Consider the following 24,731-nt stretch of genomic DNA (forward strand, 5'->3'; position numbering starts at 1 on the left):
ATATAAGGCAGTGAAATAAATCTCTTATTCCCCCTGACATGGTGGGCCCATGAATCTACAGATCTTGCAAAAAAAGAAGTCCATCATTTATCAAAAACATTTTCACTGAGATCACATTGCTTAAGACTGAGTATCAGCATTTCTAAAACAAAAAGAAACAAAAACAAAACAAAACAAAAAAAAAGAAATTAGTTGAAATTTAATGTTTACTTCTCTCTAAGGATAATGATGACCTATCACAAGGGAATGAGCTAGTGCAGTTAACAAGCTACCACTTCACCGAYGTGCTGGAATTGGCTCTGTGTGCGCTCCTAGGCACGCAGGTCTATCAGCCCCACTGTGCACTAACAGCCAGGATACCGGCAAATTCACCATGCTACGGGTTTACTTACTAACGTGACTCATGGCAGTTAAATGCTGGATTCCTGGCTTGTCTATGGGCTGCCAGATGAGCATCACTGGAGCTAGTCAAACCTCTCTGGTGACTGCGGGGCACCGCATCCGCCTGGCACACCTGGAAGGCCTCCTGAGCCGCTCCACGACGCTGCTTTGCTGCAGGGAGACAGGATGGGAATGCTTAGTAAGGCCATGGTGTGATCTGCTAGGACTCCAATCTCGTTGACAGTGTTATAGGAAGACAAATCAGGTGGTGATGATCCTAGGAGACAGGTACGGCAGTCAAACAAGAAGCTACCTACGCCACAGTGCAGTACACAGTCGCCCCTGGRGTATCTGAATAGATTATACACTATACAGATTTATCTACTATATAGATTATAGTGGATAAAATTAAAGGAGGACATCATTACATTTTTTTTTTTAAAGCTGCATCTTTAGAGCCTCACATGGGTAAAATTTGGTTAGCTCTGATGTGACAGACTGAGATCACTGGAAGCCGAACATGCCACTGTATGAAAGCACTGTATGAAAACTGACAACAGCCATCGCGCCAGCTCTCCGGGGACGCTTTTCTGACACTGTGCATGGGCAGTTGCTTTCTTATCTTCAGGGATTTAAAGATGCCAGATTCCCTAAGTGAYATTCCTCAGGATCAGGTGCTAGGGTTTTTTGCTCCGTCACTGATTCAGAGGTATAAGCCCTTTCTTCTTTTTCAACTATGAATCTGAATATAAAAGTGGCAAACATTAAAATGATAAGAAATCACGGTACTACATTTTGTTGGTTAGTCTCCTATGGATTCTTCCMCAACTGGTTAAATCAATTAAATGAAATGCCCCCACTTACATACTGTCGGGCACTGCCATCTGTCACTTGATTCACAGCACCCCAGGGTCACATCCACACCAGCAGTCACGGGTCTGTCCCTCCGAGGTCCTGCAGTGCCCAGAGGAGAGCAGAGCTGCAATCTCACAATGTGCAGGTTAGGAAATGAGATTATCATGACATATATTCAGCACAGATTTCTGTATTAGTGACTAAATGTTTTGTCACTCAAAATATAAATGAAAGAAGTAAAAGGATATAGGAAAAGTAAGTTTGGTTTAAACAAACCTTACCCATATCTAAAAAAAGCATTTCTTTCAGGATAACAGAAACCTTTATACAACGTTTTACTGCAACATATTCTTCCTCAAAATCCCGATAGTGTGAAGAGAGCGACTGTGAGATGTCTTTTCCATGAACACATTCCAGTGAAAGTAATCACATTCATTATATATATTATACACATATGTGCAGGTTAGAGATCCTTCTGACTAGCAGTACCATATGGCATGGATGCCTGCCTCTACTTACTCTGTTTTGCATCACAGCAAAGTTTCAGTTTCTTCTTAGCAACAGAAAGACGCCAAACTGAACAGAGTACAGATTATGCACTACTCATTTCTAGTACTCTCTATCACTTTCGTCCCTCCCTATCTATTTTGAAAACAGACATTCATTTTCAAGAGTTCTGAAGCAGGAATTTCTTGAACTGCAGTTTTTGTAGGACAGGCATTTCCAGCAGTGACCTCTAAAGGAAGTACATTGGCAAAAGCAAAATTGCATTTCCACAATACTTGCCAAGATGCTCAAACCTTCTTGCAGACTAAATAGGACTTGAAGTATCACGTTAGGTACATGCTAACCGTGCAATTAGTATAACATTAAATGGGAGCTCCTTCATTACCCTTGTAAGAAATAGATATGTCTATGACCAAATGTAAATGCAATACCAGACATTATCATAATAACTAATTTAATAAAATAAATAATTAATCAAGGAGTTCAACAATGTAAAAGCACTTGCACTAGAAAGAAATTATGGTGCAGATGGTATGAAACAAAGATCTCATTCCTGTTCCAATTAAATGCTAAACTCTGACTCACATAATTGCAAACTGATTTACTTTCAGGTACACTGACTGAGGAAGAACATTTTCAACTCATACAGATATCTGCAGTACTTGGTATAGCTAAGTCATGTATCTGAGTTTAACAGATGAACTGGAAACACAGACTGTTTCCTTGACTGTGAAAATACTCTCCTGCATTTTGACTGAAATGTCTGCAGAATTCAAGGCAAGTAATTTCTGGAAATCAAACAACCTTTCAATACTTTCATATCTAAATGAGGCAGAGTTTTTAAATGCAAGAAAACAGATGACTTTATAATACACTTGATTCACTCAAATTTTTCAAGTTTCAGTGGGTRTTTGCATGTATTTCCTGAGATTGGTAAAATAAGATTTTTTTTTTGCGTACTTAAATAAATAAATTTACTATTTACATGCCAAAAAGCTGGTATCATTTGCAAAAAGCTGGTATCTTCTTTTCCACACAAAAGAAAAGGTGCAAGGCAATTYGCAGTAATAGCAGCAGCTTTTTGCTCACATAATGCAGAACTGAACCATGTAACACTACGTGTGACATCATGTCACATTTGCCAGGGCTACTTAGAGGCAAAGGTGGGGACTAGAGCTGACTGCTCAGGGGGAAAAGGGAGCAGGACCTGGTACAAAGTGCCCTGCCCTCATTACCCACTTTGCCAATAACTGAACCCTGGAAACGAGGATGGCTCCTGCTGCAAGAGGAATTACGGAGTATGTGGGACCATGGCGGGGGTTGTTATTCCCAACAGCAGTAACAGCTAATACTCACCCTTCCCCAGTAGCCCCAGCAAACCTGCAGCCCCAGGCCTTTCCCTCCAGCTCTCCATCCCAGCTCAATTTCATAGATTCATAGAATGCTTAAAGTTGGAAGGGACCTCTAGAGATCATGTAGTTCAACCTCTGCACACACAGGGTCACCTAGAGCACATGGCACAGGGCTGCATCCAAGCAGGTTTTAAAGGTCTCCAGAGAAGGAGACTTCACCACCTCTCTGGGCAGCCTGTTCCAGGGCTCTGTCACCCTCACTGTCAAGAAATTTCTCCCCAGTAGCAAAATTTAAATTCTACTTTTAGTGCTGAGAAGCTAGATGTGATGCTTGTCAGAAAGGAAAATGAATAATAGTTTGAAATACATTTATTATAGTACAGCCATATAAGGAACACCTACACTTTTAAATCTATGCGTTATCTGCATTGTCTTTTAAAAGTAGGAAAGAAAAAGACTTTTGCAGTGGCAAAATAAAAATTGTACCATGAGTTCTTGACATAAAACAATATTGACTAAGAGTAAAACGTAGGTTCAAAGGCAAAGAATTTTTAATGCATCTATTTCCTCTGTTGTTTAAGATACTAGAGCCTGACAYGAAACACACTGGTTACATATGTGACATGTTGGTGGAACATGTGCAAATATTTGTGTTGTTTAATTATTGATTTTGTAATATTATTGTAATTTTGTAATATTATTTTGTAGTTACTGCTTTAGAGCTTGTGGAGAATGCTGTATGAATAGTTCTGGCAATATTTGTAGTCTGGGTGAACAGTTTGCTCACACTGCTCCCAACTGAACGCTTCAGCGCTGCCTGAAGTGAAGAAGAGGCTGTCTCATGATGAAGACAGGCAGGTTTCCACAGTGCATTTTGTCGCATGCAGTGCTAACAGTATTGCCAGTGCCCTCGGTGCTGACAGCTCTGTGTTGTTTCCATACAGCCATTGGGTACCGCATTTCACACAGGCACTTAAATGGCAAGAACATATGATTATCCCTTATCTGAGCAGGATTTAGACCAACAACCCAGAGATTAAATTATCTTATTGCAACAGCAGGAACTCTTAATATGGTCTTTAACAAGACACACACAAAGCTGGCCCCTGCCCCAAGGAATGTATGCTTAAGTAAAAGAATAAAGCCCACAACAGATACAACAGTGTGACCAAATTAGCCAACATAAAAAAGAGGATACATTGCCTTTTGAGTAACAATCACCTGCTAGGTGTCCTCTAAGTCCTCTCTAACATATGAATGAGTCTTTTAGTGGTTTTCTTATGAGTCATATAAGCCAATTTCAGTTTTGTTTGTTCTGAAACATTTGGAGGCATACTGTATTATGTGTGAAMGCTAAAGGTAGAGGGAGGGTATACTTCACACGGTGATGCTGGATGAAGGTGTTGCTTTTAAGAAATTAACCATGTCACACTCAGGCATCTACTGATCATGCTGAGCTGCAACTCTTTGGTTCTGCTATCACCTTTGCAAGCTCCAGAATGCTGAAAAACAAGCAAAGAAAAATATCAAATCTTTTGAAATACCTTGGGTGACAGTAGAAGTCACTCTCTAARTGCACCTTTAAGTAGAATACTGCAGTGTTTGGTTTGCTTAACTGGTGGAGTTTGTAACTTAAACCCACCACTGTTCTAGCTGAATTTGATCCTTCCAATAGGTAAAATACATTGAAAGAGGTTATCAAAGCAATCATGGAATAAAATCTTATCAATATACTGGAACAAGCAAAATACAGGTTAATACCAACAACATGCCTCAGATAACAACACTGTAGTTGATCGGGGGTACATAGAACTTTATATACACATTTTAAGGTTGCCCTTACAGTAAAGATAAGATAAAATGCTTTCCCCTTGATTAGATTCTAAGGTAGCCTATGCCTGAGAGAGGTACAAGGCACCTTTGTAATACAGAAACATTACTCAGAAATTGTTATCTCTATTTTCAAAGCAAGGAGAGGGTCTCTCTTCCAGTCCTTCACCATGTCTTGTTACTGCTACACAATCACTGTCACAGATGAGCTGTGTTTCTGTTATAATGATACCACTTACTGAAAATTCAACTTACCATCAGCTCGACAATTACAGATTCAGAAGGGCAGGGGAAGCATAAGCACAGCACACACCGAGATGCTGAAGCTGTTCAAAGGGGGTGCACCTGAAAAGCAGAGAGCATTACTATTACTGCCAAGATGCAGTTCAAGCTAATGCTGTCTTAATTCAGCCACCTTCCACCACCCAACAGAGAGGCAAAGGCTTCCCACAGAGCGGTGTAGCAAATTCCAACATTTGGATCCTTCTAACCAGAAACGGGATGAGAGAGCGACTGTGCTCACCGCTTGGAGCTGGGGTTTGTGCCACCTGGGGGCTGCCCGTGCTGCTCTGCGTCTCCTGGGTGCTCGTCCTGGCCCCRTCCAGCGCCAGCTGAAGACTCTGGAGCTGCGATGCGCTCAGCCGCTCACGCTGTGACGCGGTGACCACCGCGGCATTGGCAGGGCCCAGGTTTGCTATCTGCGCTGGGGACAGTGCCTGGGGAGAACGAGAGCCAGAACCACTGCTTTAGGCTCACAAATACTACAGGGAATACTGTACGAATACAAATCCTGTAGGGAATCGACAGCACTGCCTTGCATKTGGGATGAGGAGAAGTGGTCTGCAACAGCGCACTGCTGTGCTGGGGAGTTGGACAGGCCTCTGCCTCCGTTTACCTCTCTGAGCACCAGCTGCCCTCCTCTTTGCTGCGTGGCTCGGACAGCCTGAGCACCTTCCAGTGCCAATGCTGTATTTGATAATGCTTCAATAGATTACTGCAATTTAATTTTCCAACCACTTGCTTTCTGATTTACTCAAAGGCTGATGGTACTGTGCCCCTTCCCATACTTTCATTTATTCTGCTTACATCTGTTCCCAAGCTACCTCATGTGAACCTTCGTTTGACCTCCATTAGAGACACCGGTAGAACAGTGAGATGAAAAGGCAGATACAATTTTTGATTGTCTAGCAAATCTCATATAAATGCCTTTCAGTACCGAATTTTGAAGTCAGCAACTTTTTAACTAAAATAGGTTCACAATGCAATGCATTTTTTTCATAAATCATAGTCTGAATAATGTACACAGCCCTAAAATAAATTTATACAAAACCTGTGTAAAAATAAAATCTGCTTTCAGTCCTTCAATTAGAGAAAACTCTTCTGGGAAGGCATCCTGTTACTTTTAAGCATATTTTGTAATATGAAAAGAATATGTATTAACAAGAATTTGTACTATTTGAAAAGAATTCTACAGGATCACATAATCTTCCAGCTTTGCCTATTTTCCAGAGAAATAGCTTGACATAGGGACATTTCAGGCTTATCTAAATTGTCAGTGGTACTGTGCAGAACAGTCAGTGTGCAAGTCACTTTTTCTCTGTTGTGGAATCTGACAGAGTTAACTGTCTGTTTAGCTCATCTGTCCATATGACCACTGCTTGCCTGAGCATCTGAAAGAGACCAGCCTAGATAGAATATTAATTTTGCCACCAAATCAAAATCTGTGGCAATGATCTCAAAATCTATGCTGTAGTTTCTGGTCCACAATCAAAACTGCGATAATTAGATATAATTCCTTTCAGATCCATATCTATTTATATCTGTTTCTCAGAGTTTACTCAGGAGAATTTTGTCAGATTTTAGGGTAATGATAAACTTGTGTAATGTTATGGGCAAAAAAAATGCAGCTATGATAGTAACCACGAAAAAGTTAATGAACAAAGAAGAAAACTTAGAGGTGAATATATTGTCAGAAGAAAGAAACTGGATCTTTGAATTGCATTTCTAAACTAATTCATAGTCTCCTTTCCTTGAAATGTATATTCCTGAAGAATAAATAGTGTTTGTTAACATTGCAAATACAGATGATTTAATTGAAAGTTAATGTTTCGAATCCTTGACTGTCTCTTAATACGACAGAAAAATTCTTGCTGAAAAGCAGAATCAAACCATATATCAGTGCTGCAATTTATTTATATAAGAGCAAAAGTGTTAGAAATTTGGCTACTTCTTCAGTAACCATAATCTTACTTGGAAAACTTCAGCAGGTATATGTCTTATTGCTGCTGGCTGGAAATACGGCATCAAGTTTTTATCAAAAGCTTTTAATTCATCCTCATTCAATCCACCTACAAAAACACAACAGGAACAGGCCTCAATATTATTTTACTAGGTGTATTTTTAGACTAATAAGATTTTTTAAGTACTTAAAGATGATAGTAATTGTTTTTCTCCAGTATAAAAAAACTTTTCATTTTGTTTTCTTTTATTATATTCAAACATKACAAACCATGTGAAGTTAACCAAGAGTATGGAATATCTTCCACCTAAGTGATCGCTAGATAAACTACAACTCCTTGTCACGGAGAAGAGACAACTGAGGGGAGATATGATAAAATCTATAAAGTCATTCAGCAGCATTATTAGGGAATGCCTTCCCAATAGAAGATTTAGGGAGTGTTTAGTGAAGTTATTGGAATGCTTTCAAAACATATAATGGGAGGTACTTCATCCATTACATATTTACGGTGTGGAATAATTGCTCCAGGCACAGGGGATGCTAAAATTTATATGGGTTCAATGTGCAATTAAACAGATTTACAGGAAAAAAAATCTATAAACAACAAATCCTGTTTGCGACCTCTGGCTCAGGAAATGTCTGAAGTTGTGAGCATTTTGGAGAAGCCACGCTGCAGAATCTTTTGCTCTTTCCTAGACAGCCCATTTTTTCCAGCATTGAGGCAGGATACTAATCAGCTACAGCATTGCTCTAACCTGATCTAGTCACATTTGGGGCAACACTGTTCACAAATAAGGAGTTCACAGGTTAAGCGCAATGCACAGTTTAATTTGAAGCATTTGAAAAAAAAAAAAAAAAAAAAAAAAAAAAAAAAAGTGCTGCAAATCTAATATACTGGAACTTTTCAGTACTGTTTTTCAAAATATAGTGAGTGTGGGTTGCCCCCCACAAAGTCAGTCCTAGCAGACCCAGAGGGCCACATGAAGATAACCACAGCTTCCCTCGAGTGTGAATGAAATGTCTGCCTGTCCATCCCTGCAGGTGACTCCTCTGCGGAGGAGATGCATTTTACCAGTCTAGAGGAACACATTGCTGTGTGAACCCTGACTCTTAATGCTTCATAATGCTTCAGACCTATCACCTGCTATGGTACCAATCTCCTGTAGGACGGAGCTGTTCCAGCTGGCAGCAATTCCAAACACTGATTCTGCCATCTTCTTAAACTGCTTTAGGAGAGGAGAGCTGCAGAACAGCAATCCAATTCGTGCAACAGCAGCACTGCAAAAGGCAACAAGGTTATCACTACCTGCTGCAATTGCACCTAGTGCTATATATGCCTTGAAGGTATGTAGTCTGCTGTAACAAGTGTGTAAACCTATTTTTAAGTCAAAATATACACACACAAATTGCATACAAATGTTGAATGCTTTAAGCAAAAGCCCAGGTTTCTCAGTACAATACTTGAAATATAAATAGCAGAGGAAAGCTGCAACAGAATCTATTTTAAACAAGGACTATATTCCTTCTATAACAGTTATTGTTAAAGCATGCAAAATAATTTTCAAAAAGCATTTAAAGTATTAAAGGACTACTTTAGTTTCTGGAAATATTGAAGGAAAACAATTGCACAATGAATTCTATCAGTAGATACACTGATAAATTTTGCATTAATTAATAAATGTGGTACCTGAATTCAGTATTCCTTATGGACATGATTTCTGTGGAATTCAGAGCACAGAGAATAGCTCCTAATCCAACTAAATCAAAGCTTTTGAGCGTACTGATCGTATGGCCAGAGTCTTCTAGAAAACCTTGTAATATAGATCTTGCCTGCAAAAGCAATAAGATATGATACAATAACATATAATTGAAGCTTTTATTACCAGAAGCTCCAATGCTATAAGAAGCTATGGAGTGTTACAAGCAGACCATATATAACACCAAGCCTCCCCAAGTGAAATTAGTGGGAGTTTGGCCATTGCCTCCAGCAGGAGCACTGTCACCACCTCTGTGTGACACTTAAGCAGGACACAAATGCAGACACTTCCCAAGCACCAGTGAGCTGCAGAGTTCTGCACCTCTTACAGGGCCTCGCGAGCGAACGCCTCACCAGCAGACACAGGCACCGAAGTGCCGAGCAGAACTGCCCTACTCAGTTTAACAGCCATGAGAAAATGCAATTCCCCTTCGTGACCTTGGGGAAATAAGAAATTTTTAGGTTAGCTTGTCCTATTGAACTGTTATACMTAGATGATGACCTGTGCTTAGGATTAAGATATACATATGAATGGAATGTAGGTGCCAAAATACCTTTGGAAACCTAAGTCACTTAGGATGGTATTCATCCTGAAGTAGTTAGCTGTGGCCTATCCCCAAGGCATCTTCTAAAGTCAGTGAAAGAAAGAAGCATCTTCCTCAAAATCCTGTTTTATGCCAAGATTAGTGCCTACCTAGAGTTCTGGGCCTCTCTTTATAGAAAGAGGGAGCCTCAGTAACTTACTTGAAGTAGCTGCCTAACTTTAAGATGCCCAGAGGTAGGGCAGATGAATCCCATTTAAGCAACCACTCTTTCTAATAGCAGGAAATCTCAAAAGGCAAACAGTGCTGTGCAAAATCTTCCCAAGTTTTGCCTGTTTCCTTCTGATAGTGTTCATCAGAACCAGCCATGACATTCTGCCAGAGCTGGCTGTCACCAGGCAGGCGTCTGTACAACTGAGTAGCTGTGATGGCACAGTCACAGAGCCAGAAATGTGCTGCCAGTTGCATATATAAATAAAAGCTTTTAATCTTCTCTTCATTTAATACAACAGCCTCATTGACATAACTAGAAGTTATTCAAGCAAAGGGAGATGTCAGGAGTGCAGTATCTGAATAGTATATTTTGCTAATAATTTAGGCTGCTAGGGCAATAGATGCCAGGGGTTAGGGTGCACACACACTACCTACCGAGTGACTGAAGGGCTAATAGGTTCTAGCAGGAGTTTCTGTTTAGAGGTCAGTAGGAGAGGAGCTGCTGACCTCRTTCTATTTCTTAGTGGGGAAGTGCTCATGAAGACACTTGTCACCACCACAATTAATATTCATTGATGTCCTCTTCGCCAAGCAAGCAGACACTGGGGCTGACCWACCCACCCACTTCTACTGGGATCATGTGTGAAGAAAATCAGTGGGGAATCCTGTGGATTCCAGTGTCTGTTCCAGTACATGGCTTCAGTCCCAAGGGACATGAATCAAGAGGCTTTCATCAGCAGTAAATTCAATAAAATATTTACCTGGGTAAGAGTCCACTCTGTTTGTTGGCTAAGCACAGAAATAGTGTCAAGAGAATGTAAATCCAGCTCTTCTATTTCATTTTCAGTGAGAGCCAGAGCAATGCGCCCCAGAGAAACAATATGATGACTCTTCCAGGTTGGCAGTGATCCCCAAACCTTTAAAATAAATTCATTAATATACAGTGTCCATTAGGTCATTATGAATCTTCCTGCATACGCCTCRTTCTTGAAAGTCTTGGTTTTAGAAATCCCAATACTCAAGGATAAACCCCTTCAGCCAAAAGACACCTCTTTGCACACACTAGGCAGGGCGTAGGTATCGTGAAGCTATTTGAGGTTCTCCACTAGCAATGATAAGTTCAGCTGAAAATCCTGCTATTTCTGAGCTTGTTCTTAAGTTAGCCCAGGTACTGCTGGGATTGTTGCTGGAGAAGCAAATACCACTAAAAACAAAATAAAACAAAACCCCCCCACACAGACACACACAAAGCAAGTCTGTGCTGAGATCCGCATTACTACTGCTACAACAAAAGCAGCGAATGAATTATGCAAGCTTCTACACCAACTGCACTCCCTGCAGTGGGGGACTTTAAACTGCCTTCATGACCAGTCACAGTGACTCAGGCAGTGACAAGGAAAGGGGAAGTCAAAGCAGAGAATCAGAGAATCCAGGTAAATAGCCCACTTCAAAACTCTGACTTCAAGTTTGTGTGTATAGAGTATTTTTAAATGTCATATTTATGTATATGTAAAAATACAGCTAATTCTGTAAAGCTCTGTAAAAATAAAGAAGCAAGRGCTCTTTTTATTTTTTTATACCAACACCAATTAGTATATTTCCAAAGAAAAGACAGAGTATAAAGCATTACTCAATTTTAAAGCTTCTAATTCTCCAGCTTAGGAGGTACATAAAATACAGTTAAACAATCCTATGTCTATTTCCTGATTTAGGTCATAAAAATGAAGCACTTGAACCACTTCATAAATAGTATTATCTGACAACAGAGATGAAATCTTAGATGTAACAGTATAAATAACACAACACATGAAAACGGAAACACTCCGTTGTCCTCATTCACCTGGGGACTACAGATCTACCCATCTGTTACTATCACTGAGCTTGGAAACACCCCTCTTACATGCGACCTAAACTTCTTATTTTCATTAAGACACAATCTGATAACTGGGCTTTCTGAATTTGAAACCATGAGAAGTGTGCAGTATTGATCAGTTTAGGAGAAATAAAGCTGGCTTAACCAAATCTTTAATCAAAGATGCCCTTTAATTAATAAGAGCATCTTATGCACATAGTTTCCAAGAACTGTGGTTGCTTTGKCTGTACTGTCTGATTTCTTATGCTTCTCATGCCTCAGTGTTAATACCATGTTGCATTTTATAAATTACTATGTAGGAAATCTGTCTGTCTAGCACCAATCTTCTTACAAACATTTACACAGACCAAATACTTGAATATAGTGCACTGAATATAGTGCACTACAGATCTGTGTATCTTTGAATACATCTGGGATATGAATATATGAACCTTGTTGACAGTTTCTCTAGAACACATAGCACTCTGCAAGCATATCATTATGTTGCTCTGCTGTAAAATATTTTGATTTCCACCATCTCAGATGCGTGATATTTTTATTTTCTGCTAGGGTTATGTATTTTTTCCTTTTCCTAGCCATACATCTCTGTGTGGACAGAAGGAGGCTGTCTTCAGAAGAAATCATCTGATTTGGCAGACTGCTGTCCTACTGCAACAAGGCAGCAGAGACCAAAGGCCAGGGTCAGCTTCTGGAAATCTGGTTAGTGCCACTTCTCCTCAATTCCATTTTAGTAGTTTTTAAAACTGAGCTTCACTGCTCAATACTGCACTTCTGGCCTCACCTAGCCAAAGGTCATGGTGAGCTGCGCTGTTCTGGCTACAGCTGCTGGTTTAAGGAGATGCCGCCTGGGCCACCTCGTCCTGTTTCTGCTTCCCTCCAAAGAGCTCAGCCCCTCGCGCTTGTTCTGCTTGGAACTAATTGTACTTGTAGATGCTCCTAACCTGATTCTGTCACAGTGCTCTGATGCAGCCTAAAAGGGATTTTTTTTCCCAAACGTTGGCTCATTTTGACAGAACAGGATTAGGGAGTAGCTAGCCATGCAGAGAGAAAAGCAGAWAGGAGCCAGTCTCTAGCAGAGGCTGGTGACAGGCAGCTGCAGACAGGTTGGGCTCGGTCACCTCTTCCCCACTGGCTCTGCAGCCAAAACTACTTGCTGAGTTGCACCCCACAACTTTCCCTTGCTATAAGAGAAGGACGAGGAGCAGACACCTGAAAAAGCATCAAAAAAATCAAAGCATTTAAGTTGTTCAGCTGCCAGTAGGTCAGAACTACTTGCCAGTTGACTCTAAAGCATGGTCAATAACAACTCACATTATTTTTCCAATAAAAAATAAATACTCTTGCAATAGTTGCTTTAAAATGACAAAGCTCAATAATAGCAAATCTAATTATGGATTTAATTTTCCTTCACAGACAGGATCGTTACCTCCTTGGCTTTTTCCTTCAAGACAGTAAGCTGGGAGCTGTTAAAACCTGACACAGTCCCAAGAAGTTCCACTTCTTTGTCAAATGTTTCTGCCTCCATGCATTTCAGTTCCTGAACTGACCAAAAGGCATTTGCTTCTGCTAGTTTAATAATTTCATCCAAAGAAGGGGATCTGATTCCTAAGCAACCTGGAAGAAAAAGTCAAATAGCAAGTTTTCTTCAAGGAGACTCAAGAAAGAAATCAAAGTAAAACAAAGATTTAAGAGGYTGACAGTCTCTGAATTAGCTACAGCCAATATGATATTGATAAGTTACTCATCTTGCAATGCAGTAATTCCTTTAAATATTCACACCATGAAAGTCCTGGATATAAAAATAAGATTTGGCTAATGTGCAAGACATTTGTTATATATTGTCCTCCAAATGCAATTCCTGATGGAAAAGAAAATAGGAGTAGACATGTTTTTGCAATACATGATGCTACAGCAACATTAAAATCTGGATGTAGATAATACTAAGATAAACAAGATCTTTCATTTAAATGTCTAATTTTCTAGAAGAAACAAAATCCGTACAAGTGCTGATCCTGAGGCAAAAATACGGTTTATCAGGAATCTTGTCTGAGTAAGAATGAAATGCAAATAGCTCTCAATACAGCTATATCGCTGCTCATGAAAAATGCTGCAGCTGAGTAAACTTCTTCATGTTCAAGCACCACATACGTGAATCTCACTCAAGAGTTAAGTAACAGACAGGAGTGGTCCTTTTGCTTCAAAACACCCTGACAGAGATGTATGTCTTGTAAGACTTGCCTGACATTTAAACAAGGTGAAGACAGAAACTGAATGTGTCAGAGAAGGGCAATACTTGTTCTTTATGTCAAGTATGTTGATAAAATGTCAGGAACAAGAAAGGGTTATTCACTTACAATAGAACTGTCAGGACAGACGAACCACATTTAAAAATCTGATTTACCAACAGATTCTGACCCTGTTCATGCCTATATGAGTCCATTTCCATTGTGTGTGTTAGTGAAATCTGGTCTTTGCTGCCATCAGCCACCTCTAAGATGGAATATGGAGGGCAGAAATTAGAATCTTGATGTGGTTGCTTACTGCTGTCTCTCCTGTCACTAATTCTGGAAACCTGTATTAGATAATCATCTAAACCAAGTAATCTCTGCATGTCTTCAGATATAATCATTACCAGTAAAAAACAAGAATTTCACAGATGCTGGGTCTGAGCTAAGCTTCCCTAAGTAAATTAAAGTGAGGATGTACGAAGGAGATTTGTATAGAAGGCAGAGAAGGGATTTGCTTGCGTCCAAGAAAGCCGCAGTAGTGGGCAGAACGCTGAAAAGACTAAATCTGTTGAACAAAGGAAAATGTTGTCAGCTTCTACTGTACCAGCTGATGTTCTGCTCTCCCTTCAAACTGCTTGCTTGTGAAGCTGCTTTGTTTTACGTTCTCCTGCTGCAAAAGGTCAGTCTTTTTCATGTAAATACTACCTACCCATCCACGCACAATGCAGTTCCCTTCCCCAAGTCATGGAAACCTAATATTTTTGGGGTTCTTTTTTGGAAAAAAACATTGATTTTATTATTTGCTACACAGCAGATATGTTGGCAAGACTCCTAGCTTTGCTTCCTGTATCTGATGCTGCCTCATTCTTCCTTTTGCTTTAGAGTCATAATTAGTTCAATGCAGAATATGTTATATATATATATATAATAAAACTCATTGGTGCTGTAATGCAAGCAACTCACATTTTATTTCCAGCACTGCCACCATTTTATCATAGATCTTGGATACACCGTGCCTGAGATCTGTCTCAAATTTTCTGCAATTTTTGTTTTTCCTTCAATGTACACATAGATATTAAAACTCTGACACTAGTAATTGTTCCTGTTATTACTGTTAGTTCAAATCTCTCAAAGGTGTTGGGTTCTAAATTCTCCTTAGTTCTTCCAAAAGACTTTCTCATAGCATATCTGTTTACCAGGCCACAAGATGGCACAGTTTAAAATTTATCCTTGAGTGAACTTCAGATAACAGCAAGCACGTAGCTATTCCAATGGCAGAATGCAGTCTAAGTATGTACCTTGCACAAGGAAAACAGGATCCGTTTGTCACAAGAGATTTGAACAGACTGATGTTTGGTTGCTAACTAAAATACATTTAGACTATAAATAGTATAAATTATTCTAAACCAAACTTTGTCTATTTGGACAAAACAGACAAAACATAGTGTTGCCAATGTCAAACTGCAGAATAGCTGAGTCAACATAAACTCATGTCTAGCAAAGGATTAACTGTGTGTAATCTTTTGGCACAACAACTTGTTACTCTCATGGCTTTCCTATTCAAGGAATTTTACTTCAGACTACAAAGAAAGCTCCCGAATGTAAAAATAAAAATAATAAAAATGAATACAATGGAAAATGAATATTTTCCATTTGTGCACTTGCAGCATTCCAGGAGATGCTTAAACATGCAAACTCATAATGGAATTAAATGCTTCATCAGTTCGTAAATGAATCAGGCAACTATAGGCAACAAGGCAAAGGTTCTTGCTGTTCTATTAAAAGACTGAACCTCGGTAAGTTACTTAAGGCTCTACTTTTTATTGTCCTGTGTCTCAAAACGCATTTTATAATAAAGCAAAACCAAATGTGTGGTCAARCTGCACTAGCACACCAAATGGCACCACTGTAAATCTGGCATTTTGATACTGTGCAGGTACCAGGTGAAATACTCACCAGGTCTAGCGAGAGATGATCTGTTGTTGGAGGTGGTGTTGGAGACAAATTCAAATACAGTTGATAGAAGATTTCCAGATGAAGAAATTGGCCCAATTGTCTTTGCTATTTGTAAAATGATATCTGGGAACTTCAAAGAGGAAAAAAAAATGAATAAAACATCTATCCTCCTTTTAAAATAAAGCAGTGATTCCGTGATCTACAGAGAAAGACTCATGCCAGCCTCAGCAAAGTAGGGGCTAGAGACGGCTCAGCTTCCTGAGGAGTGTAAACTGGTTGGTCCTCAAAGGTCAATAGCAGGTGCTTAAGGAAAAGATATATGGAAGAAAACAAATTCAGAGTAATTCTCTCTCTTGTAAGCATTCACAGCTTTTGGCAACCACTCAACACTGCCTGAATTGGAGACTGTCCCCAGACCATGCTGTAGCAACGCACTTCACAGTTTACTTAAGCGCACTATGAGAAGTACTTCATTTTGTTTGTTCTGCGTTTGACAGGCAAATATCAGAATTTAGGGGCAGGATCCAATCATATTATGAGAATTCATTTTCACCTCTTCATCATTTTTTAGGATTTTGTGAGATTTTTCACCTCTCTCCTCCACCTTGCTAGACATCTCCTTTTCAATTGAAAACTTATTCTGTAATGTCAAACAAGTATTATTATCTCACAAGGAAAATCTACTGCCTGTATTTGCATCATTCTGTTGAAAAATAAATAACTCATTCCAGGATAGGCTACTCCTATACATAAAAGTTACACATTATAAGAACTAGAGGGCAAAGAAACTACAGAGTGCAAAGCAGAAGCTATGAGCTACTATTACATGGTATTACTGCAGTGTTATTACACTAGCCTGTGGGCAAAAGGCCACGTGAGTAAAGCTTATTTAACACTTGCTCCCCCAATATGATCCCATTATTAGCAGTGGGGTAACAAAATAAATTTCTATGGTTGGAAAGGAGGGGAATGGAGCAAGGAACACTGCACTGCATTCTGAAATTGCTGCATATGTGTGTACTGCACTTTAAATGCACCATTTTCTTCTATAATGACAAAGACCAATTATCATTGTACACATGCACATAATTGTTTATACCAAGATCACACTCAAGATGCAATCTCAGAAATGTTGATGAAGTCAAAGAATGGATGAAAACACACACGGTTCCTTGCCAGAAGTGTTATTTTCCTAACTTAGCATTCAAGTTGCATAAATCAGACTGAATTATGACACTCAAAAATTCAACTTTTAACATACCATTTTAATATACTTTCACAATTTTAAAAATTTGAATTAAAAAGATACCTTCAGGGCAAGGACATTTAATTCTTCTTTTGGCAGCAGAGCTATGAATGGTCCAACGTCTAACGTTGTTTCAGCTGTCCAGGTCTTTGGGGAGCTGAGGAAATATTTTAGAAAATGACTTTAACAAAGAATGACTACAACTTAAATGATACTACAATTATTTCAGTATTTAAAATTACACTAAAACATCAAAGTTATATTTATACTCTATCAYATGTAAAGATAGGTATTCCTGTGCACGTGTGAAGATTCATGTCTATTAACATCATACAGCATTTTCTCTATCTCTTTAATATTAGCGGAGTTCTCGGTGCACTCCGAGAAAGCCATCAAACATTCTAGCAGTAGTGCTCCTCTCTCTTCCTCCCCTCAATACCCACAGCATTCTTATCACTACAGTGTTTAAGCATGGAGAAATAGTTCTGTTTTTAGAAAACTCCATTTACCATTTTCTCAGCTTTCTTTGGATAAAGCACAGCATTAAATGGCATCCAAAGAGAAGCAGAAACCCCATAAACAAAACTGAAACCAGCCCTTTTCCAATGACTTTGTCCTAAGGAGCAATCTTGCTAATACTTTAAGCAAACAATACTTGCCAATACTTGCTCATAAATTTGAATGACTTCCCATATTTATTGATTTTCAGGTTTACAGAGGCTGCTTTTCATCAGCGTTGGGCAACTGCGGCCTTCCCTGAAGTTAACAGAAGCTGAGGGCGCTCAACATCTCCGAAAAGTCTGATTTCACTGAATAACTCAGGTAAGCAGCATCACGTAGCAATGCTCAGATGCCAGCACTGCCTTTTACAGACTAAGCCAGAAAAACAAGTGATGAAGCAGCAGATTTAGATACACAACCTTATGAGCTATATATTTTTATTGTCAGTGCTCTTTCCTTCATCTTTAATGCTAAGCATGATAGAAAAGAGCTCTAATGCCTTGGAGGACCCCATCTAATTAAATATATGCAATTTTTCTTGGGAAAACAGTTCTGTGGTGGTACCATACCTCCTGAAATAACAGGCTAAATTATTTGTAGGCAATTCAGATCTTAAAAATGAAGTTCGAGTTCAGTTCTGAGTGGTGCTGGGTGTTTTGAAATACGAGTAGTTTAGCACTATGAATGCTTGGGCTGTTTGATATTAATCTGATAAATGACAGCCAACCCATTTGTCTTGTGGTTGACTTGAGAAAACACCTGGACTGATAATTTTCTGCCTGAAAGACTCTAAAGAGGACAATAGTCTAACAGGCTCGTTACTGATTTATGTCCTCATAGAAAACTTTATTTGTTTTGTTGCTCCATTATCGGGGTTTTCGACTAGACCAACATTTTCTTAATAAGTAAGTATTATTCAGTACAATGTGTCATGATAATTAGTGCAGGGGTAGAATGTGGTGGAAAGTATCGTTTAAAATCTAAAATATAGCTCTCAGCAAAACTATCAATATCTGTCTTATATTTGATAAATACATAATGCCATTTTTAGTACTTTTTTGATGTATTCATTTCTAGCTACCTGATTRGTAGAAAAATGCTGATAACTAGGAGGAAACACTGTGGACACACTTTACTGAAGGGATGGCTGGGGGTAGGAACTGTAGGACCTGTCTCTGTTTTCAAATGCAAGATACTTCTAAAGGAGAAGGCAGGAAGGAAACTGTATTTTTGCCAGATAGAAGATCATGTCTTCTGCATGATTGAGGCAGCAATGTCATTGAAATCAGCATCACAGTTGGAGTCATTAATGCCCTCTAACAGCTTGTCCACTTTGTTATTTCTGATGATTTAACTTTATATCCCTCTCCCTCCTCCTCTGCCTTACTCCTACTGCCTGGACATTTACATTCCTCTTAATTCCTCTTGTGACATCTGGACACTGTGCATCCCACTTCCCTCTTCCAATTCCTTGCATTTCTACACTCTGCCAGCAAGCACCTTTTGCTTGCCACCACACAGACTCAGTTTGCCCGTCCTGTCTCAACCATTACAGTTTCTCCCTTTTGCTCTGGTACACAAGTCACTCRGGGTGTCCCTGGGGTTATATTCTGTTCCACAGTTATCATGTTACCCACAAGAGCAGAAATGTCATTCCAGCAGACTGAGACCCCACTCTTGGCCAGTGGCTGAAGTTGCTTTGTGTTGTTTTTCACTGCAATGCTATTTGGACAAAGCAAATGCTTGCTATTTGCATGGCTAAAGCATCAGCAAAGGCAAGGTGGTGTATCTAATACTTTACCCATACAACTCGAGGAGTTTGTATTTAATTTCAATCTTCTGCTCATGGCTGAGCTGTCGGCAGAGTTTGAATTGATGCAGGGCCACTGCCATTGCCTTCAGGGACATTCTGCCCTGTATAGAGGCTGGAGGTAAGTGGCAGATTAGATTTCCAAGTAGGTCAACATCATATTCATCAGCAATGGAGCCATTCTGAAACAAAGAGCATTTTCCTTGCTGGCAGGGCTAATCTTGGCTCCTGCCCTGTATCATTCAACTACATCAAAATACATTTAAGCTCTRCAACCCTTTAAGGAACAAAGGCACAACAGTTCATGCTGGCAGCTTTATCAGTAGTTTCTGTCTAAAGCTACTTTATACTTTGTGCTATTACTCATACAATTGGCAATATTTAATAGGCACTTGCAACAGCTTGCAATGTATTCTTATTAAAAATGGAATCACACATGACAGTTAATTAAAAAAAGTCCCCTGCCACATATCTATACCTAGGTGATGACCCAGCCAGCACAGAGGTGGTGCAGCTCTGCCTGGCAGGAGGGTGCTCATGTGGCCCCTTGTGCCAAAGGCATCACAGGCTCCTGCTATCACGAGCCTTAGCTCTGAAGGGTCTCTGAGTGCCTGCTAAACATTAGGGATTATTAAGATCAGTTACTGCATATATAATGGTGTGAATATTCACACATAGAGCAAAGAACTACTTTCTCCAAAGTACTGAGGACTGCTGCAGCTCCCAGATAAAATATTCCTGAAAGGACCAGCACACCCCTGTGCCTGCAGCTGTACAGGACTAGCAAAGGCCAGGGCAAGAGAACAGCATTAAGTGCAAATGGGTCAGCTCTGAGCTGTCCTGAGCAGTTCACTGCAGCYAGCAGTGATTTCCCATGAGAACACTCATATGACTAAGTTCTGGATAGCTTTGGGGTTACTGGGATACCTGAGGTCTACAGACATCTCATTTTTGTCAGAAATAAATTGGTAGGTTGTTAAACTGGCTATTGCTGGCCTTGGGCATGCACAATACCGAAAATCACAAATATTTTGCTTGGCCCTAAGCCTAAGACTTGAACATTTTCTCCAAGCCTGGCTAGAGTCTAAGCTGCTCTTGCTGATGACAACGCAGAGTATGTGTGACATGTTATTGCCTTTGGGGCTGTCATCAGGTCACCGGCTTGGCGTTCGCTGCACTAAGGCACTGCACAAGCACAGAGCAAGGGAGCTCGTGTACGAGAGCTCACTGTCTGTCTGCAGGAGGCCACAAGCGGAAGGCAGACAGAGAGGAGACTACAAGRAAGCACTGCAGTGTTGTGAGGCACCACAGGTGAATACAGGGAGAAAAAAAGTGAATACAACCACTTCCTCTTAGTTAGGAATTGTCAGTGGATAATCACAAATTACTCTTTTTGCATCTCTCCCTCCCACCACTAACYCCATGTCCTTGTGCCTACCAAACACTCCTGAACTTTTCGCAGGACAGTGCTCTTTTTGTGAAGACCCGGATTCACAATATCCAGCTCAGTCTTTCCCAGATGTGCAATGAAAGGGACACACAAAGAGCCTGAAACATACTCCAGATACTCAACCCTGCCAAAAGAATTGGAACGGTCTCAGAACATAAAACTGATCTTCATGTGCCCATAACCCCACCCACTAAATCTGTGGTGATGGAAAAATTCAGATATAAATCAAATTTTAAATAACTATACGCAGGCCAGGACCTTTCTGCCATCACTGATGAGTCAAGATGTGGTGGTGGGTTGAAAACAACAAGAAATTTTGGAGCAGGCTCCCTTTCCACAAACATGCAGGAAGAGCTGCCAAATTAAACCAAATGCAGCTGGTTGGCACCGAGAAAGGAAGACCCCTCTGCAGAGGTGCCCTACCTGTGCTCACCTCGGGCTCCAAAAGGCAGGGACACCAGGGGCTCCTGATGGCCCTCAACAAGCAACACAGCTGCTCACCAGTGCTTGGTGCTGCAGCTTGCAGCCTCTCATATATCAAAATCTTTTTATTATTCAGTGTGCTTTTTTTTTTTTAATATAAGTAGTGCCTTTTCAAGGATAGTTATTTCCTTTTCACACTTTTGATCTGAATTTTACTTTTTTTTTCTCAACTAGAAATATTTCAGGTAAAGAATAATTCTCTTTCATTTTTTCCCCTCTTTCAGCTGGGGGGAAGAATTAAAAAAAAAAAAAAAGAGTGAATTATCAAGTGAGTAGATGTTCAATTTAGAATCTCCTGAATTATAAAATAAATAAAATTAAAAATATAATAATATAAAATTATAATTTATTTGGGGAGGTGAAAGGCTATCACTAAATATTGCTTGACCACTTACATGATGGAAAGTTTTGATTACTTACAAAAAAAAATTTTTAAACACATTGAAATAGTTATAAATCATGCAGAGCATTATACTTGGGCAGTAACCCAATGGCTTTATCTTACATATTCACCCTCAAAAACAGCCCAAACAATGAAGTTCATAYAATAGCAAACAAAAATTGGCTATACTAACAGATACCTGGTGTTACCAACTCTCAGATGACATGGATTTGTCTGCAATCAGTGACCACATTTATAGTTACAAATTACTATTTGTTTGAATTATCAGTTTTGCTAGGACTGAAGCAGTTATTTAAAAATGCTCACAAGGATTACTCAAAATGAATGCAGCAACTCAAGATGTAGCACAATACAACTTACGGAAGAGCTATTAAGAATAACGGAGGCATAGATGCACTGGAGACTCTCCAAAATTTCCAAGCCAAACAATTAATCTAAAAACAATAAAAAATCTTAAACATTTGTGAATTTTGAGATTTGAATGAATTATGTTAACAGACAGATTTGCATATATAAAAATTCAGAAAAAAAATAGAAAAAAAATAACCAAGTTCTAATATATCTACAGTCTCAATATTGAATAGCACATTTACGCACATGAAGTCTTGTTTGTTTGTTTGTTTTACCTGATATGGAGAAAGCAGATGAAGATTCTTTTCAAAGAATCTAAAATTGTTTAAAAAAAAGTCTGCTCTCATACTTTCAATCAGCTGACAAGTTACTCCTTTTATGAGCTGTCCTGTGCTGATAGAGAAAACAAAATACAATCTCTGGAATATATCAGCAGGATCAAATCTTCACTCTCCACAGCCATGTCCCACGATAAAATTTCTATGACTACCTTTATCTTTTTCTCTTTCATAATCTAAAGGCTTTGAAAGTAAAACTGTAACTAAATTGAAAAACGTTGACTGAGCCATAAAATATCACAAGGCCTGCAATGCTTTGATTCTGATTTTGGTTTTGGAGGCCCTTTTCATAAGAAGGGCGAACTGATCTGGAGTACTTAGGAATGAATGATGCTCTATAAGTACAGAATGGTACAGAGGTACATAGTATTTACCACAAAGTGAACCTGACTGCAAAACTAAACCTAAACCCCTTGTGAAGAGAGACCTTAGATCCATACCTTAGGAGGTCATCAAAAGAGTTTTTCTTTGACAATAATTTGTACAGATACAAAGCCTGAAATCAAAACATATATATATGTAAAGGTMATCTCTGACAAGAGCTTTGAAAGACACAAAAACTGCTACAGGATCTTGGTACATTTTTTTTTCTCTGATGTACTCTAAAAGCATTTTCTGTGGTTCGATTTTGCTAACCACAATGTTTGGCATTGGGTGCTGAATCCTTTTTGTTTGTTTGTTTGTTTGTTTTTTAATGATAAGACATCATTGATTGCACTATGGAATAGAGTTAAACATACTCAGGACATACAGATACACACAATAATTTATGTTTGTAGGAATCTCTGGAGATCGCCTGGCTCATCCCTAATCTCCATGGACAGAACCAGAGGACTGGCTGTACATGCAGATGTCTAATACACAGTACCCAGGAGAGAAAATTTATGTGACAGGGTCTTTACGATTTTTAAACTCAGCATATTAATACCTCGCTTTATGTAACAGTGTCTCACAGCGCTGCCTAGGCTCAGTGGCCCCTTGTTGCTTATGTCAAGGTGTGTTTGGGCTATTTCTTTCCTGTTACCTATGTTTCTTCCACACGTATTTATTACAAACTGCTTTTTCTACTCCTCCATGCTACTAAATCACAGTGGAAAGGGAAATTCATAATAATTTAATAGTTTTTTTTACCTGGCTTTTTCTCAGTTCTTTCTCTTTCATCACTGAAGAGTTATATCCAGCCTCCTTCCATAAATCAGAGAGAGAGATTTCTTTAAAGAAAGCCCCTTGTATATCTGTGACTGATGAAGAAAAATCTCTAGATGCAGATATCTAAAAATAGGAAGAGGCAAATACGTGACATTTCAGAACTGATGTTTAGATTTACAGATTTGTCCTTCTTTCAATTCTGTGTAATGTCCTCTTAAGAGGATGTTAATAAAAGAAACACATATGCATTAAAAATGCCATGGAACTAAGTAAGAGACAGCATTCCAAGCATATTTGGTGTTCAGAAAGAATGCTAGGAATATTAGTCGTTGAGCTAAAACCCACATCTCAATGACAACATTTTAAATCGTTGTTCTGCATGTGCTTTTGTACAAACAGAACTCACTATTTAATATTACAATWCTACAATTACCTTCCTGAGGATCCCTTGATGCTGCGCAGGTGATAAGTCAGATGAGTACTGGGATGTTGTGCCTCGAATAACTTGCAAAAGCTCCTTTGGGTTCATGTTGTATAATGACTGGGTGCTAATTCCAATTACCAATGCACCCATCTGACTAACATTATAAAATGATAAAACCTAGAGAGAAAACAGAGCAGACAGAAAATTTTCTGATCTAGGAATAACAGATATATCTAAAAGCAAAAGAGAGTATTTTTTCTTCTTGCTAAAGAACTATATTTGGTGTTACAGTCATGGATGCTTTGATTTGACTTGAACAGAATGTACAGATCACTAACAATATCAAGAAAGTCCCATATTGGCACAAATTTTTCAAAATCTACAGTTTTCGTTCAGAAAAAGTCATCTTTTAAAAATCAAATACAGGAACGTTATAACAGACATACCTTTTCATAAGAGAGGTATTTACTGGCTAAAATCATAACTTGGCTTTTTGCCCATCCAGAGACTTGGTTTAACGTTGAAATAGCATTATGCACCGCTTCAGGTGACAGTGATTCCAACTGACTTGAAGTCAGTCCAACCACAGCATCCGACAGAGATCCAAGCGTATCATTCAATGTCTGGTTTTGCATGGCAATATTCAGGAGTTGAGCCTTGAGCTAAGAGGAATAAAGAAAGCGGACAGGAAACAAAAACCTGCCAAGAACCAGTCTCCGCTATCACCCCAATCTTTAACTGGAGTTTTGGGAATAGGTATTAGCAAGCATTTAACAACCACATACTTCATAAAAATTCAAAAGTAGAACTACAGTTGTCAAAAGAATATGGAATRTGAGGAAAC

General features: G+C 39.2%; 1 protein-coding gene and 1 long non-coding RNA gene across 2 annotated transcripts in view; both read right to left on the bottom strand.

Moving 5' to 3' along the window:
* Window positions 1-3,464: 3,464 nt before the first annotated feature.
* On the bottom strand, window positions 3,465-5,238 carry LOC112960056. Its single transcript, XR_003251705.1, has 2 exons — window positions 5,181-5,238; window positions 3,465-4,597 (listed from the first exon to the last, which is right to left on the bottom strand). It is a non-coding gene; the product is annotated as an uncharacterized LOC112960056 (long non-coding RNA).
* A 94-nt stretch (window positions 5,239-5,332) lies between these two features.
* OTOA (otoancorin) overlaps window positions 5,333-24,731 on the bottom strand; it is a 31,438-nt gene continuing 12,039 nt past the window's right edge. Inside the window, exons 13-28 of the mRNA XM_026053941.1 lie at window positions 24,334-24,549; window positions 23,897-24,064; window positions 23,446-23,586; window positions 22,755-22,810; window positions 22,252-22,369; window positions 21,986-22,059; window positions 20,728-20,863; window positions 19,281-19,471; window positions 17,042-17,135; window positions 15,733-15,862; window positions 12,975-13,162; window positions 10,437-10,592; window positions 8,852-8,994; window positions 8,306-8,442; window positions 7,176-7,273; window positions 5,333-5,641 (exon numbers count right to left, since the gene is read on the bottom strand). Coding sequence (XP_025909726.1) covers window positions 5,333-5,641; window positions 7,176-7,273; window positions 8,306-8,442; window positions 8,852-8,994; window positions 10,437-10,592; window positions 12,975-13,162; window positions 15,733-15,862; window positions 17,042-17,135; window positions 19,281-19,471; window positions 20,728-20,863; window positions 21,986-22,059; window positions 22,252-22,369; window positions 22,755-22,810; window positions 23,446-23,586; window positions 23,897-24,064; window positions 24,334-24,549 — 2,355 coding nt within the window. The remainder of the gene's footprint in view (window positions 5,642-7,175; window positions 7,274-8,305; window positions 8,443-8,851; window positions 8,995-10,436; window positions 10,593-12,974; window positions 13,163-15,732; window positions 15,863-17,041; window positions 17,136-19,280; window positions 19,472-20,727; window positions 20,864-21,985; window positions 22,060-22,251; window positions 22,370-22,754; window positions 22,811-23,445; window positions 23,587-23,896; window positions 24,065-24,333; window positions 24,550-24,731) is intronic.

This window comes from Nothoprocta perdicaria, unplaced genomic scaffold (genome assembly GCF_003342845.1).
Source record: "Nothoprocta perdicaria isolate Ctin4 unplaced genomic scaffold, notPer1 scaffold_12, whole genome shotgun sequence".
Taxonomy (NCBI): Eukaryota; Metazoa; Chordata; class Aves; order Tinamiformes; family Tinamidae; genus Nothoprocta; species Nothoprocta perdicaria.